Raw genomic sequence first — 16,569 nt, 5'->3', positions numbered from 1 at the left:
GAGCACATTCAAGTCAAAAACCAGGGTTACTGCAGTAAAACCATGGATTTTTTTATAGTAATCAATACACAAAAAACATGATTAGTACACGTTTACCAAAAAAACATGGTTCGTTTTCGTAAGTGGAGGCCTTTTACCGGAAGACTACAGTACCAGGGTTGGATTAGACATTCCATACAGTAGTTTCATCAGACCTTCAGACATCAGATCTCGATGAGAACTTGTGGCCAAACCCAGGCCACAGGGAGGACTTGAACCCTCAGAGTAATTTACAATAAATGAACAACATTCATGATATACAAGATGATGTACTATATTCAAAGAATGAAAATAATTGCATTATTTCTGAATAATTCACATATGATTTTGTTCACTCAATTCATGTGAAAAGTTGTTATTCCATTATGAAATACTGATTTATGTGGATAAAATCATCCAAACTTAATAAAAAAGTTTATAATTTTTTCCTGTTGGTCTGAATGAGAATTGTTGCCAGTGTTATGTTGGTCTAAGTGAGTATTAATTGTTTGGCCAACATTCATGTTGGTAGTGCAAAAATGGATTAAGAGCTGTAAAAACTGTAAATAGAAATAACTTCATGTAACTTCAAATACTCAATGATATATTTAAAACTGCTGTGCTTTGTTGTTCTTTACTTTTCTGTGTTTTCTTCCTATTTCATGTGAAGCTGCTTTGGAACGATGAACAATTGTGAAAAGCACTACAGTATATAAATAAAATTACTCTTGTTCGTTATTATTTAATGTAAACAATTTTGCAAAAGTCACCAAAGTATTTAGGAATGTGTCCTAGCAATTGTAAAAGAACTGTAATACAAAACCTTTAACTGTATTTTATCAAAATTATATTTCATGCTTATATTGCATGTATTGTATGTCCAGTGTTCACTGAGTGGTGCTAAAATTAATTTCCCCTTATATAATCCTTTATTGAATTAAGCTTGATGTTATGTTTTTTACTTTTTTGATATGGATGTACAACACAGTTCTTTGTCACCTTTAAGCCTTTATTGGTTATGGCATAGGTACTCGTTAGAATATTAAGAATTTTATAGTTGTTTGTAAATGTTTAAACTGAATCATTGTTTTAGTATTAACGATTTGAGTAATAATGATTTAAAGCTGTCTGTTTCACTGAGAGTCCTTAATTTTGGCCCAACCTAAAGCGCTATAGAGGTCTTTAAGTTCATTTGTTTTGGTTCAGGCCACTGCAGTTCTCACTCTTTGACACCAATAAAAGTGAAATTAATGTCTGTAACCAAAACAATTGATTTTTTTTTTTTTTTTTTAAATGCCATGTTCCTATTTTTGGTCTTGGATTAAATGCTTTTTGAATTTTGAACAACATATGTCATTTTACACTACAAATATTTTGCTAAGAAGGACTGGACAAAATAAAAAAATGCATTATAGCACATGTAATTTTAATTGTGCCCAGAATGGCGGTTGAAATCATATTGCCATTTTATGGATGTTAAATATTACTGAGCATTCTGTGTGGGTTAATCATTTACACATAACATCTCAGGAAATGAAGTTTGTTGCTCGTCTATCTTGGATTGCCAAACATGAACTTGGTTTGACATAGATTCTGCTTTGTCATGTTGAAATCCTCTAAATTATCAACAAAGGCAAAGGTTAATTATGAAGGTAAAGTCTTTTGAATCTGACCAAGCACCTACGTCTTTTATCAAGCCAATGGTAGTGTTTAGATCAAATTGTACCAAACTGAAATCTAAAAAAGTCACAGCTTCACTAGTATCAGTTGTGAATTATATATCCATTTACACTACTTACTTTTTAATTTTGTTGATGAATTATCATTATTAAATTAACTTTTGATACTACAAAAATATTTATTGTGAAACATTTATCATTGTACACAGTTTTAAATTTGAAATAAAATGTTTGAAAATATGAATATAATTTTGTGAATAATTTGTTTATTTGTTAATAAGACCATCAATGTAACCATTGATGTAGTTTAACAAACCATATCATGTTCCACACTTTGGAACGCTGTATTGTTAAAACATTGCCCCAAAGTGCTGCACTTTTGTTTGTTAAAACTTTAAAATATACCAAAGTTCCTTAAAATATTAAATAAGTGTAACTGTTTTAATTTACATCTGTTGCTTTAGTGTGTCAGTGGGAAATGTAAATATAGATTCCCAAACATTATAAATATGTTCTACAAGCAGGAAGTTCATTCAACAGACATTATGGCCCATACAGAAAATGAATCTCACCATTGAGTCAAAAAATCTAAAATAGCTTACTAAATACATAAGAACTGGCAAAATCTCCTAAATGCTTGAAACAACAATCATCCCAATGACAATGTTTTAAATGGTGTTCACATAAAAAATTGATTTGATTTAGTCAATAAAAGTTAACTGATCAATGAAATTATGGCATTTTTTTGAAAATATATTTACAGTTTTTTTTAGGTTGTCCCAGGCAACCTAATCTAGAATATGACCTGTAATATTTATTAATTTTTCACAACAAACTATTTTTGAAAAACGCTTCTTTCGAATATTGTAAATCAACATCAGAAGGTCAAATTAAACATAAGCTTAGTTTAATTTTGTATTAATTTTTATATTAATTTCAAAATCCTGTTATCAAAATGTTTTCTTGTTTTTCAATGTTTTGCAAAAAAAAAAAACACACACACTATAACATTAAATAAAATAATAAAAACAATATATATAACAAAATCTTATATATTTTAATAAAGAACATTTAGCTGTAAAAGGGACAAAAAATTTAATTAAAACAAAAAATAAGTTTTACCTAACCATTTTTTTTTTGTATGTGCATGGTGAAAAGTGATCTAAAAGTGGGAAAAAGTTATCATTATCTAAACTACATTTTCCATATGCAAACTCAAAAAAATTATCTCAAAAGATCTCAAATCTTTTGTTCTTTTTATCATTTTAAATATTTTTAGTAAAACACATATACATTACAGCAAAAACTACCACATATCTGTCATTTAAAAAAGATATCAATCAAACACAGTATGAATTATCAAAACACTTTATTTTAGAATTTAGAATGTTCATGTTTGTAATTATGAATGTCAATGGAACAACAAAACTTTTGTACTGTAAGATGTTTGTATAACTTGGTGGGCCTTTTCATTATAGTGACATTATAGTGATTTTCGAACACCTAGTTAAGACAAAATTGTAAAATTTTCCAAATTAAAATAATGCAGTTACGTTTTTCATAAAATGCCTATTTCACCATAATATTGTAGAAGTTATTGGGCAAACAATGGAACCCAAAAACAAATAAACAAAAAATATTTTAAGACAAGAGTGACAATAATAAATGCATATTATAACTTAAAAGTTAACCTGATTATTTTTTTTATTAATGTCATGCTGTAATAATGCGTTTATTTAATAACTGCAGTTATTATTTCATTTTTTTTTAAACTTCCATCAATCCATCCATCCTCTATACTTCTTATCCATATATGTGTGGTCATTGGAAGAAGGGACTGGAACATACATTACAGGGCAAACTCACAGAAAGACACCTACAGTATGCACAAGTCAGAATCTTGCTCATTATTTTAATATACATGTTTATACAATACATTGATATTATACATGTGTACTATATGTTTTGAGTATAGTTTAGGGTTAGGGGTTGTTCAAGTGGATACTTACATGCAGATATTTTAGATGTAGGTAGATTATAGAATGAATCTCATCTTGTTATTATTATTATTATTACATTTTATATATTTCTTACTTAAACATAAGTTAAAATTACTGCATTAATGTTTTTTGTGATGACATGTCCGGCAAAGGTATGTTTGGGGCATGCGTATAAATTCCAGTGGTCTGAATGAGTAGGGATCATAAGCACTTAAGCATATCTGCAATATATATAAACAGTCACCAGAGTTATTGTTTTACAGCTCCCATTGTTTATGGAGAATTATTTTCACTATAATAGAGGAGATTAGTAAGTGCAAGTATTGCAGGGGTGGTTTGAGGATTTCATTCTTGGGGTGAGAGGTAGCTCTTATGTGATGATGTATAGAAAGCATTGTGATTCCGTTACTAAATAGTATATATATATATATATATATATATATATATATATATATATATATATATATATATATATATATATATATATATATATATATATATATATATGTCAAATCAACATATTTTTCATGTTACTTTAATTTCAAAAATTAAGTTAAACAATTTCAACTTAATTTTATGTCAACTTTTTTAAGCCAAAACTTAGAATAGTAGGTTGAATTGACTTGCAAAACCAAGTTGTTTAAACTTCATGCTGCATATTTTTACAGTATATATATATTTGAATGTACTAACAACAACCTGTACTGATTATATGACTGATATAAATCATAAATGACCCATTTTATTCCTGATCGGAAAATGAAAAGCTTGTTAGGGGCTAATAACCTAGTATAACCATGAAAATGCTGCATTCACTTTATTCATCATTTCTTCAGTTTTTCTAACTCTTTCTCCATCTGTTAGCTGTCCTCTCCAGCATTTGAAAACATTTGATCCATCTATAAAAATAAAACAAGTCACTGAATGTTGTTTATAATCTAACGGATTTGTGTGTTTCACAAAATCCTTAAGTTCATTGGGTTTGTTACGTGGTAGGTGTGTTTGTTTGTGTGTCTGTGCGTGTGTGTGATGGCGGAAATGTCGTGGGTTAAACTCAGGTGACGTTATTACGATCACAAAATGTCTCAATGGCACATTCTAAAACTTTATTGTTAGCTGCATATCAATCACAGCCAGTATTACTGTTAACCATGAAGGCAAAAATATAGACATTGCATTCCAAGATGTGTCATTTATGACGGTAAAGTTAAACTAAAAACTCCACTGCTTTAGTTTGCAAAGAAATTTTGAATTATAAATGAGGGTTAACTAATATTAGCTCATTTATGACGGCAAATATGCTTACATTTTGCAGACATGGCTGCAATACAGGCTAGCAAACAAACTATACATCTGGGAATACCTTTTATGAGCTTCTACGCTGGATATTTTGAAACAATGGTCGTTTCTCAATACCAAGAACGCCAAGTTTGGACTTGCGTCCTTATTCGGACTTGACAGTTCAGACGGGAGTCCGGTTATATTGCAAGTGGAGAAGCAGAGTAGGCTACTTGAGGTCGTTATTAACCAAAACGTGCAGTCCTGCTATTCTTATTTTAATTTATTTTAACGAAGTATAACAAACACAAAACACCTGCATGTTTTTGTTTTAAAAATATATAATAAAAACACGTGCTTATTGATTACACTCAAAAAACAAACTGCGCTAAATAGCACTAAAAGTAGTTCACTGGCTCGTAATCATAGGGGAATCTTTTTAAGTGCTACCTGTGTAGAACCGTATTGTGTTATATAGAACCATATCTGGTGCTATAGTGGTGCTGTATCACCCCCGAATGGTTCTTCATAGGTGCTTTATGTGCTATATAGCAATAAAAATGTCTCCCCTATGATTACGAGATTTTAGTGCCATTTAACACCATATTTTTAGAGTGTAGCTTTAAATTAAGTATGATATAAAACACAACTATTTATTTTAATTCTACAAAACGTTTGTACATCATGAAATAAACACAAGAAAAACATCCAGTTAAAGTAAAGTGCAGTAATTTACTACAGTGTTAAGATTATATAGAAAATATATGTGATTTAATGTATGAAATGTTATTTTAGTATCAGTTAAAAGGATAATAACAAATACCAGACTTCATATGAATAATAAAGACAAATAAATTGATGAGACAAAAAATGCCAGTTAGATATTCCAAAGGGATAGTTTATGTTTGACCATAAGACACCGGAGGGCAGAACAGCTGCAATGAGACAGCGAAAAATTTCAGAAGGACTTGCTATCTTTACTAACTGACCACGGATTATTTTATTCAATTTATTAATTCTCGACTAAACAGCTCTTAAAACTACATTTTATGACACAGAAAGAGTCTAGTATTTCGAATATTGTGCACGTTTTAAGCTTCATTGCCGTTGACACGAAATGCATTCTGGGAAACTTGGCTGTCATAAGTCTGCAAAAGTCACCCCCAAATGCATCCTCGATAAAATGTACAGATCAAGAACACATCCGGGTTTTGTTGTGTGAACTTGGCTTGATGCGAACTTGGATACTTGGGCCGCGACTGATGAAATTTCACAAGCCCACAAGAACACAAGTGCAGACAAGAAAGCAAATTATGAAATTGCCAATGATTTTGAGTTTGTGACGCATGCGGTCAACTCATGCGCAGTACAGCAAAACAAATTATATGCCTCATAAACTCGTTACTCTTTTTCATCAAAATGTCCTGCATTTTGCGCTATTTTTATTATTATTTTAGATTTTTTTTTACAAATAAATAAAACTTCTGAAAAATATATTATTTTTTTAAGAGAATTATTCAAAATAATTTTAGGGTGGCAAAAAGGGTCTAGAACCAGTCCAGTGCATTTGACTAAATGCATTATAATTAGCCTATACGTTTATGAAGTCAAAATATGGATAAAACATTTTTGAAGACCTATTTTATTGGCCGGTAAAATTACGACTTTGATAAGATGGACTTTTTGTTTCTATATAAAATCTTACCATGTACCCTAAAATTTTATTTTAATAAATACGTAAAAATAAATACATTGATTTTGTTATTCTTTATTAAATCACTTTCTAAAAATCAGTGATATTTTTTTTATTATACATTATTTTTGTTATATTATGAAATGCCTCAAGAAACCATGACTGATATTTGCACTAAAAACTCTCGTAAGGAGTTGTATCACTGATCATTGTAAACACAACCAACAAGCATGTTTTTGTTACTGTGGTGAGCATATTTTTACAACATGCCCCCAATAAACTTTATGACTTCAGTGGGAGCTAACAGCAACCTTGTTTATATTGTCTTGTACCAGAAATGGAGCAAGGATAAAGAAAGTGGAACATTACAAGCTATGCCTTCAATGCAGTTTTGAAGAATTACAACCACAATTAAAGAATTACAACCAGAATTATTTATTTTATTAAATAAATAAAACATTGCACATACAGCATAGTATGACATATTTAGCATATTACAATTTCTTACATACACTCTTGATCCCATTGCTAACCCTAAACCCACCTCTAACACCTAACTTTCTCAAAACACTGCTGATTTACACAATCAGTACAATATATAAAACACCTTTTCCCTTTGTTAATACACAGTATTTAAAGACACCTAATATAAAATGTCTATGCATTCCACATATAATGAGGTTTTTTTTTATAAAAACTTAATGATTTAACACATTGATTTTGTAACTTAAATGCATTTTATGTCATCATTATTCAACTTTCTCTTCATAGCAACCACACATCAGGGAGGGGGTTGGTAAGAATATGGCCTACTGGTTGACAGCCTTACCAAAGTTCAAGTTTATCCTTAGAGATATGGATAATTTGGAAAAGGAGTGACACATAGGGAGGGTATGTCAATTTCCCAATATCACTCGAGATCATTTAGGTACTTTCACAGTAAGATTTTATGATTACAATATATTTGCTTAAAATTTATTGAAATTCATTTTAACATTTAAAGTTACCATACTATAGTTAAAATGTTACATTATGTATAGATAATTCATTCATAAAACTTCACGTTGAACAGCATGATTTTCGGTATGCAGAATTGAGAAGAATATCACTAATCACTGTTCCCTACCCGATTAGTATTTAGAATGTCTATGTCATCAACCTCTATTGTTGCATATTGTTTAGCATTAATATCTAATAGCCACACAAATAACAAAATAGGAAAAAGACTGAAAATGCTGGAACATGAAGGTGCTGTTTATACGGATTAAAATGAAACTCATAATGGTTTTGCATGGACATATGGACACTCAGTGAACAGACGTCTACATGGGCAGATGTGCACTTCTCTGTTTGCTCACCAGCCCCTTTCACCTTGCTCTTTGGATGCCGCACCCTAGCTTTGTTAACAGAGTCATAAAACAGGTCCTGTTGAAACGATGCTGTACAGGAGATTTGTTGTGCCCATCAAGCTGAGCTTCTCTGTCACACCATTGATAAGAGAGTTCAGAGTGTGCCTGATAGTGAAATAGCTCACAGTTTCCCAGTATGCATTTGACTCTTATCCAGCAATGCCGTTACACTGTGCAAACAGTATGAACTCCTGTCTGAGTGTCTATTCACTTCTAGGCTGTCTTACAATATAATTTTCTAATTTATTTTGCTAAAATGCTTCTGTTACATTTATTATGTAACATTAAACACTGAATTTATTGAAATTTAGAAAAAATGTGTAAATAAGAAAAATTTGTCAACACATCTAAATAACACATCTTGCCTTCAAGCCAACAGAAACATATAAAGAAATGTTTTGATACAAACAGAAGACCACACCCTATTGGCAGTGGGTGAGACAAAAAACACATTTCAGAGTTCTTAATCTTATAAATTGAAACATTGTTCTCTTCAGTTGTTTTGATGTGCATAAAGCATTGCAATTTCTTAAACAAATTCAACATTTTACAATAAAACATTTTATTAATACAAATTATTTGAGAAATATACAATTTTTAAATTCGACCAAATCTCAAAACATCTTTACATTATTGAGTAAAGCAAACGCAGCAGAGTTCCTGAATACAGAGGCCATAACATAACCAATGAATATTACGTAAGTATAGTATTTGTACTAGTATTAATGTGTACTGAAAATGTGGATTTACAACAAGTGTTACCAACTTTTGATTGATGTATTTTTAACAGCAGTGTACAACAAGCAGTCTTTGTCACATTTGTGGTAGTTGTGTTTCTTCTTTTATATTGCAGCAAGGGTGAGTTTATATTAAAGGAGTGTGAAGGGGTTCTGTAAAGCTATAAAAAAAATCCACCAGTCAAAGTCTGGACATCCTTTCTTTCTTTAGTACTCTTCCTTAATTGTCATTGGCATAGATGGTGATACCAAGCCACCACTGCTACTTGTCACCATAGAAACATTGCTTGGGAGAGCTGAGTTTGGTGGTGTGGGTGTGGTTGTGGATGCTGGCTGTGGTTGTTGCATCTTCTTTTTATTGACTTTCCTTTCTTTAGCACGTCGGTTCTGGAACCAGATTTTTACCTGCCAACAACATAAAGGTCTTCATGTGCATGTTTTTCTTTGATGTTGTCAAAGTACATTAAAAAATTACTTTCAGATTATTAGGCAATGTAATGGGTTTTCAAGTGCACAAATGTAGTACCAACATCAGTGAATATGACTGTACCTAAATTACAACAACAACAATCAGATCAAGAGTAAGAATATAATTTAAGACACCATCTACTGATCCCCAAAAAATCTTATCGTTATTTTATCTTTGTTTGATAAACAATGTTTGACTAAACTTTAAGCTGTATAGTTAGAGATGGACTATCTCCTTTACTCAGCCTAGTTTTTTCCTCAATGTGTTTTTGTCTTGTTAACTGAGGGTGTCAACAGATAAAGCTGCTTATGAACAAGGTGCATTGTGAAAAGAATATGAAGAGTTTCGTTGCAAAACGAGATAACTCCGTTTTTTTTCAGAAATCTAGTTTTTTGGTTGTGCATTCCAATTAATATCAATTCAACTGCAGTCGGTTTGTTTTGATTTAAACCTTCATAACTTAAAACATACAGCTAAGTAGCAGCATAAAACAAAATATTAACATGATAACATAATAATAAACATGTTTTGACAAAAATGTTAAAACCGGATTTATCTCGTTTTGCAACGAAACTCTTCATGTAATTAATTCTGACCTGATATTGACTGAACATTTTAAAATCTCCTTTTTTAAAAGTTGACTGCAAACTGGCTTACTTGTCTCTCTGACAGACTGAGAGCTGTTGCCAGTTCAGATTTTCTTCTTATTGTGATATAACGGCTGTAATGGAATTCTTTTTCCAATTCCAGTCGTTGATGATCCGTGTATACCACCCGGTATTTGTCTTTTGTTCTGGTCTTCCCTCCTTAAAGAAAAATAGTTTAAAATCGGATAAAATAAAAAAATTACTTTTATTAATTAAACCATTAAAAACAATGATGTTCAACATTTTAATTTTAACTGAATTTTTGAATTTCCATTAGGCTCTAATGAATTTTCAAGTTTCAGAAAAATATTTTTTGTGTATCTATTTATGTTATATTATCAATTATAATGCATAGCAAGACGTTGATATGTTATAAATGATAATGCACTCTATTTCAGTATAATGCTTTTCTTTCTTTTTTTAAAGTAACTCTGCTAAATGTTTGCATTACATTGCATTACGTAAATACATACATAAAACAAGATCTTGTGGTATTTTGTCTCTATATTTCAAACTTAGTTTACCCTGTCAATGGCAAAAGGGAGCGTAAGTGGCTACCAGGTTAAATATTATTAAAATATAAACTGCAAAGGGAAAGACACTGTCTAGTGAAATATCCACAACGGAACTCCAGATCATTAAGCTTTTGAGCCATACGGTTTTCGTTAAAAACATTTAGAGACGCAATCTCTAGTTATGATTAACTTGAGGTTAAATCTCTTAAAATAATCGAAATTAAAAGCCAGGTACATCAAAAACTGTTGTTTTTACAAAAAAGTTTACATTGTAGTGTAGAAAAGCTTATCAGAGGATTTAGCTGTCACAATTGTAACCACCAACTTGCTTCAGGATCTTATAAGTGAATAAGCAAGACAAAATTTCCCCTAAGAAATTGTGTCAAGTTCTTATTTTAAGAAATTATTGTATTTTGTTTTTTAAACATTTTAGTATATGTTATGTTTAAATATCATGACAGAAACAACTCGGCGTGTCAAGAAAAGTAAAATAGTGTTTGCACAGACTTTATCGCTGGTTCAGTTCACTTAGCTTTTTACAATTTACAAAATTACATGTTAATGAGTTTTTAACTTTTGTTTCCCACAAAATACAGGAAGTCACAAGTACACGCTTTACGTGTGAAAATATAACCGTAAATCACCGAACTTCTTTTTTTTAATGTAAATGTACACAACTGTACACGAGAAATGTTTAATGAAACCAGCCTAATTAATATAATTTCCTTTTCTTATTATTATTTCTACTGAATGTCTTGTTTAAAAATACGCTACCGAGGATGTTGTAATTAAAACAATTAGTAATATCACTGTTTAACATCTTACTGGAATAGCTCTAAATGTAGCCAAACATATTTAAAGTATAAACCCATAGTAGCCTATATTTTGGTACATATAAACATCAAATGATGAACTAAATGTTTAACTATTCAGAACAATAATTTTATATAATTTAATCATCAATAATAATCTGGATTTAGCCTATTTCGTTTGTCTTGTTTAAGTTTGTCTAGTTTAAGATTTTTTTCATTAAATTCAACATCTATTATTTCAAAATTACCCCAAAATTTTAGGTCGGCATCCTAACATGAAATAATAACAATGAGCGAAAACTAAACAAAAAGATTAAACATACAAATATTTTTCTTTTTCAAACCCAAAGTTGTGCGCCTTAACCTTTTTGATGACATCCCACAGAGCTTAACATTATGACAAATAATTGCTGGGAACAAATAATGTATGTAATATTTGTAGATATTTATGTGTCCCTTGTAATAATTATTTACTTAAATTAATCGAAATTGCACCAGGAGTTGCATGTAGATGCACCTGAGGTTGAAGGCGGAGCGCTCCGACGCATCCAGTCGTACGGGTTCCGTCGCTGAGAGTTCGGCGACAGTTGACCGACTGGTGTGTTTATGGAAGATGGAAGAAGACCGGGCCCTTGAACAGATGAAAACTCTGGCGGACTGAAACCCAACTGACCGGTGCTCGACGTAGATGGTCCAGTCCCCGGACCGTAAGGTGTCCATTCCTCTCGTGGAGCAGGGTATGCTGGATTCCATGCTCCTGTTTGGCTGTGGTGGGGGTCGTTGGTAATTCCAGGGACGTGATGGTATCCTGTGAAGTCCGGATATTGTGGAGGTGCAGGTACAAAATTCTGAGGGTTTAGGTTTAGGCTTGGATGTCTTACTGAGTTTGGGTACATACTGGTATCCTTCTCCAAAAGATAACTTACATACATTTTTTCGCCTAATGATTCCAGTTCATAATGTGTTCCCAATCAATTGATCTTGGCTCTTTAGACACAGGTTTCCCTATAACCTGACGATTCATCTACCTGGACAGATTTTCTGAACCCTCTAGCCTTGCTACCTTCTAATGATTGCCACACTGACGTCACTTTTATGATCAGTATTACCCTCCCACGGAATTGGCCTTGGAGATATAACTTGTTTCAGAATTCAGACCGGCACATTACCCGGCACATAAAATGTAATAAAGTGACTTATGTGTTGATGGCATGCCGATAATTATATATCTTTAAATAATAATATATTTCTCGCAATGCAAAATTCGAAATATAAAAAAATCCACTGAGGCGGTGCATTTCGACGCATCCAGCTGTCAGCTCTATGGGTTTTATGTTCTGTGAGTTCGGCAAGAGCTGATCGACTGGGAATTTAACTAATTAGTAATTATTACCATCAATTTAATTTCAAGAAAATAAATATTTCAGGTGACAGTTTAGAAAAAGCTAATTGGGGAAACTAAGTAACCTAAGGAATGCCCTCTTTGTGCTCTTATAAAAAAGATGGTGCTGAAGCATTAAATTATTGTACTTGTACACTTAAAATTACTACTTATTTGTTAATATCATGTACGTTTATTATTAATTATTCTTATTTTTTTAAGCAAGAAAATACTTTAACAGCCAATTGAATTTACAACTATTTTTAGACTGATTTAGTGTAAATCAACATCTAACTCATTGACAAAATGTATTCTGTATTAACGGTTTACAATCTTCACACCATGGCTAACACATATGTATGAAAGGAAAAAAATATCCATTATCCATATTGATAGCTTTTACCATGAAGTATACAGATGTTTTTAATTAATACGCATTTAAGATGACCATGCATGAATTGACTCTCATTTGCATTGTCGTTAATATAAAAAGTTTCTTGTTTTGCATATACAACCCCAAATTAGAAAAAGTTGGGACACTGTAGAAATTTTGAGTTAAAAAGGAATGGAATAATTTACTAATCTCATAAACTTATATTTTATTTACAATAGAAATTAAAAAACATATCAAATGTTGAAAGTGATATATTTTGAAATGTCATGCCAAATATTGGCTCATTTTGGATTTCATGAGAGCTACACATTCCAAAAAAAGTCGGGACAGATAGCAATAAGAGGCCAGAAAATATAAATGTATACATAAGGAAAAGCTTAAGGACTAATTTGCAACTTATAAGGTCATTTGGCAACATGATTGGGTATAAAAAGCCTCTCAGAGTGGCAGTGTCTGTCAGAAGTCAAGATGGGCAGAGAATCACCAATTCCCCCAATGCTGCGGTGAAAAATAGTTTTCTGAGTTTCTCTGAGAAAAATTGCAAAGAGTTTGAAGTTATCATCATCCACAGTGCATGATATCATCCAAAGATTCAGAGAATCTGGAACAATCTCTGTGCGTAAGGGTAGAGGCTTGAAAACTATACTTGATGCCTGTGATCTTCGGGCTCTTAGACGGCACTGCATCACATACAGGAATGCTACTATAATAGAAATCACAACATGGGCTCTAAAATACTTCCTGAAAACATTGCCAGTGAATACAATCCACTGTGCCATTCGCCGTTGCCGGCTAAAACTCTATAGGTCAAACAAGAAGCCATATCTAAAGCGCAGGCGTTTTCTCTGGGCCAAGGCTCATTTAAAATGGACTTTGGCAAATTGGAAAACTGTTCAGTGGTCAGACGAAACAAAATTTGAAGGTCTTTTTGGAAAACAGGGACGCCATTTCATCCGGCCTAAAGAGGACAATGACAACCCAAGTTGTTATTAGCGCTCAGTTCAGAAACCTGCATCTCTGATGGTTTGGGGTTACATGAGTGCGTGTGGCATGGTCAGCTTACACATCTGGAAAGGCACCATCAATGCTGAAAGGTTTATACAAGTTCTAGATACATATGATCCCATTCAGACGTCGTCTCTTTCAGGGAAGACCTTGCATTTTCCAACATGCAAAGCCAGACCACATACTGCATCAATTACAACATCAAGACTGCATAGAAGAAGGATCTGAGTACTGAAATGGCCAGCCTGCAGTCCAGATCTTTCACCCAAAGAAAAGATTTGGCGCATCATAAAGAGGAAGATGCCACAAAGAAGACCTAAGACAGTTGAGCAACTGGAAGCCTGTTTTAGACAAAAATGGGACAACATTCCCATTCCTAAACATTGGTCCTCTTCCAGCTGTTTCTTATATGTACATTTAAATTTTATGCCCTTTTATTGCTACCTGTCCCAACTTTTTTTGGAATGCGTAGCTCTCATGAAATCCAAAATGAGCCAATATTTGGCATGGAATTTAAAAAAAAATCACTTTCTACATTTGATATGTTATCTTTATTCTATTGTGAATAAAATATAAGTTTATGAGATTTTTAAATTATTCCATTCCTTTTTTACTCACAATTTCTACAGTGTCCCAACTTTTTCTGATTTGGGGTTGTAATACAAGCAGTGTCTACGTATCAAAATATGCTTTTATTTAATAATTTAAATTATTACAAGACCATCATGTAGCCTAATATTAGACACCAAACCATACAGTGGAGAAGATAATCAATTTGCCGGTCTGAAATTAACATCAATGCAAACATGAATTACCTCACAGAATTTTCAGCTCCTATGCATTAAAAACTTGAACGTATAAAAATGAACAAATAAGGGAAGTTTAACACTGTTAAGCACAAGCAAACATGCTGAAAGAGGAACTGACGATAGCTATTGGATTATATGTCAAACCATCAGGACAGCTTATTTTAATGCATTTGAATTGTCACCTTCAGATGTAAATAAACTGTAATAAACTGGACTGATTATTTAAATGTTGTTTAGTCACATGTACTTTGTTTACTTTCTGAATTTTATGTTCCAGCACTGCTCCACTCGTTCACTTCTCCACATGTACTGTTTGTTTACAGTGTTGTGAGAGCTGATTCAACTCCTTTCGATGCTACACAGACCGTTTGGTGATGTCAAAGTACCGCGAGAGCGATTCAAAGCAGACTTCGTGTGATTTCTCGAATTGCTCTGGCAGTATTTTGATGTCATTCGCCTGTCGGTTCTTCTGGAGACGCACCAATCTGCTAGATTAAGGGTGGACCTAAGCACACCTTTGCGGGGCCCCCTGTCAGTGGATCCATAAAACCCAGTCAATGTTGCTGCTCAGTTAGTTGTTAACTAACCGCATATTGTATGATCTTACAGCTTCCCGTATGGAGATTACTTTGACACTCACCTCTGAGTGATGAATGAACAATTGCTGATTATAACATGAAACATGCGTTTGCTGTAAAGATGTTTTGAAGCACAAAAAATAAACCTGATTTAAATGAATTTAATGAATCAAATTTAATATAAATGCATAATGTTAATACAGTAAAAAAAATAACCATTTAAAACGTTACCCATTTACCAAACTTAAACAAACTGAAAGACAAACAATTAAAGTGCATATGTGGTTTACTTTATTTACTGACATAGCTAAATGACATTCCAACTGAAAAATCCAGCTAAGACCAGCATAAGCTGGTAGCTGGTTTAACTCGGCAATAGCTGGTTTACACTGGTCCTCCCAGCCTGATAAAGCTGGTCATGCTGGTGGGTCAGATGGTTTTCCAGCCTGACCAGCTAAGTTCAGCTAGACCAGCTTAAAAAGTGACCAAAACACAGCTAGACCAGCTTTGCTACACCAGCAAAACCAGCTAAAACCAAGCTGGGAGACCAGCTAAAACCAACTCACCAGTTTATGCTGGTCTTAGCTGTATTTTTATAGGGATTACTGACATTACTGAAAATTGCTCATCATAAAGGAAATTTTAATTTGGAAATCTGTGTTGGGAGTATTATTTTGAAAATATTACACTGCTTTGTTTGATACTAACAAGACTTTAAAATATTACAGACAGATACCGTTTCATTGCTTTCCATTTTTCCATTTTTTTCTGCTACAGACAAATAGCTTCGTTTTGAAGCCATATGAAATGTGCATTGTTGGCACATAGCCCTCCTGCGTCATGCACTGTGACCAACAGCGACCGTTTCTCAATCTGCATGCTGCAGCCTCCAGGGGTAGCTCGCCCGTCATCAAGGTTGGTTTATTTAAGTTAAATGAGCATTTCATTCGCAAGTCATAATCATATTAAAAACATTGTACTATAAACTAAGAATAACAGTCTTTATAATTGTTAATATTCTGAAATACGTCTTTATGACGTATGACGTCAGCCTTTCGGATAGAGAAAAGGCCTGCATGTTGTCCGAGTCTGCATCAGTGATTAAAGAAATCATTAGGTATTTTTAAAAACCTGCATAAATCCGC

At 32.6% G+C, this 16,569-nt stretch overlaps 1 protein-coding gene across 1 annotated transcript; it reads right to left on the bottom strand.

Moving 5' to 3' along the window:
* Positions 1-8,446: 8,446 nt before the first annotated feature.
* On the bottom strand, positions 8,447-12,276 carry cdx1b (caudal type homeobox 1 b). Its single transcript, XM_065287878.2, has 3 exons — positions 11,775-12,276; positions 9,941-10,089; positions 8,447-9,219 (listed from the first exon to the last, which is right to left on the bottom strand). Exons 1-3 carry the CDS (start codon positions 12,187-12,189, stop codon positions 9,022-9,024), a joined length of 762 nt encoding a protein of 253 aa, XP_065143950.1. The 5' UTR covers positions 12,190-12,276; the 3' UTR covers positions 8,447-9,021.
* Positions 12,277-16,569: the final 4,293 nt, after the last annotated feature.

This window comes from Paramisgurnus dabryanus, chromosome 18, assembly GCF_030506205.2.
Source record: "Paramisgurnus dabryanus chromosome 18, PD_genome_1.1, whole genome shotgun sequence".
Taxonomy (NCBI): Eukaryota; Metazoa; Chordata; class Actinopteri; order Cypriniformes; family Cobitidae; genus Paramisgurnus; species Paramisgurnus dabryanus.
This window is presented reverse-complemented; position numbering and strand designations above follow the sequence as displayed.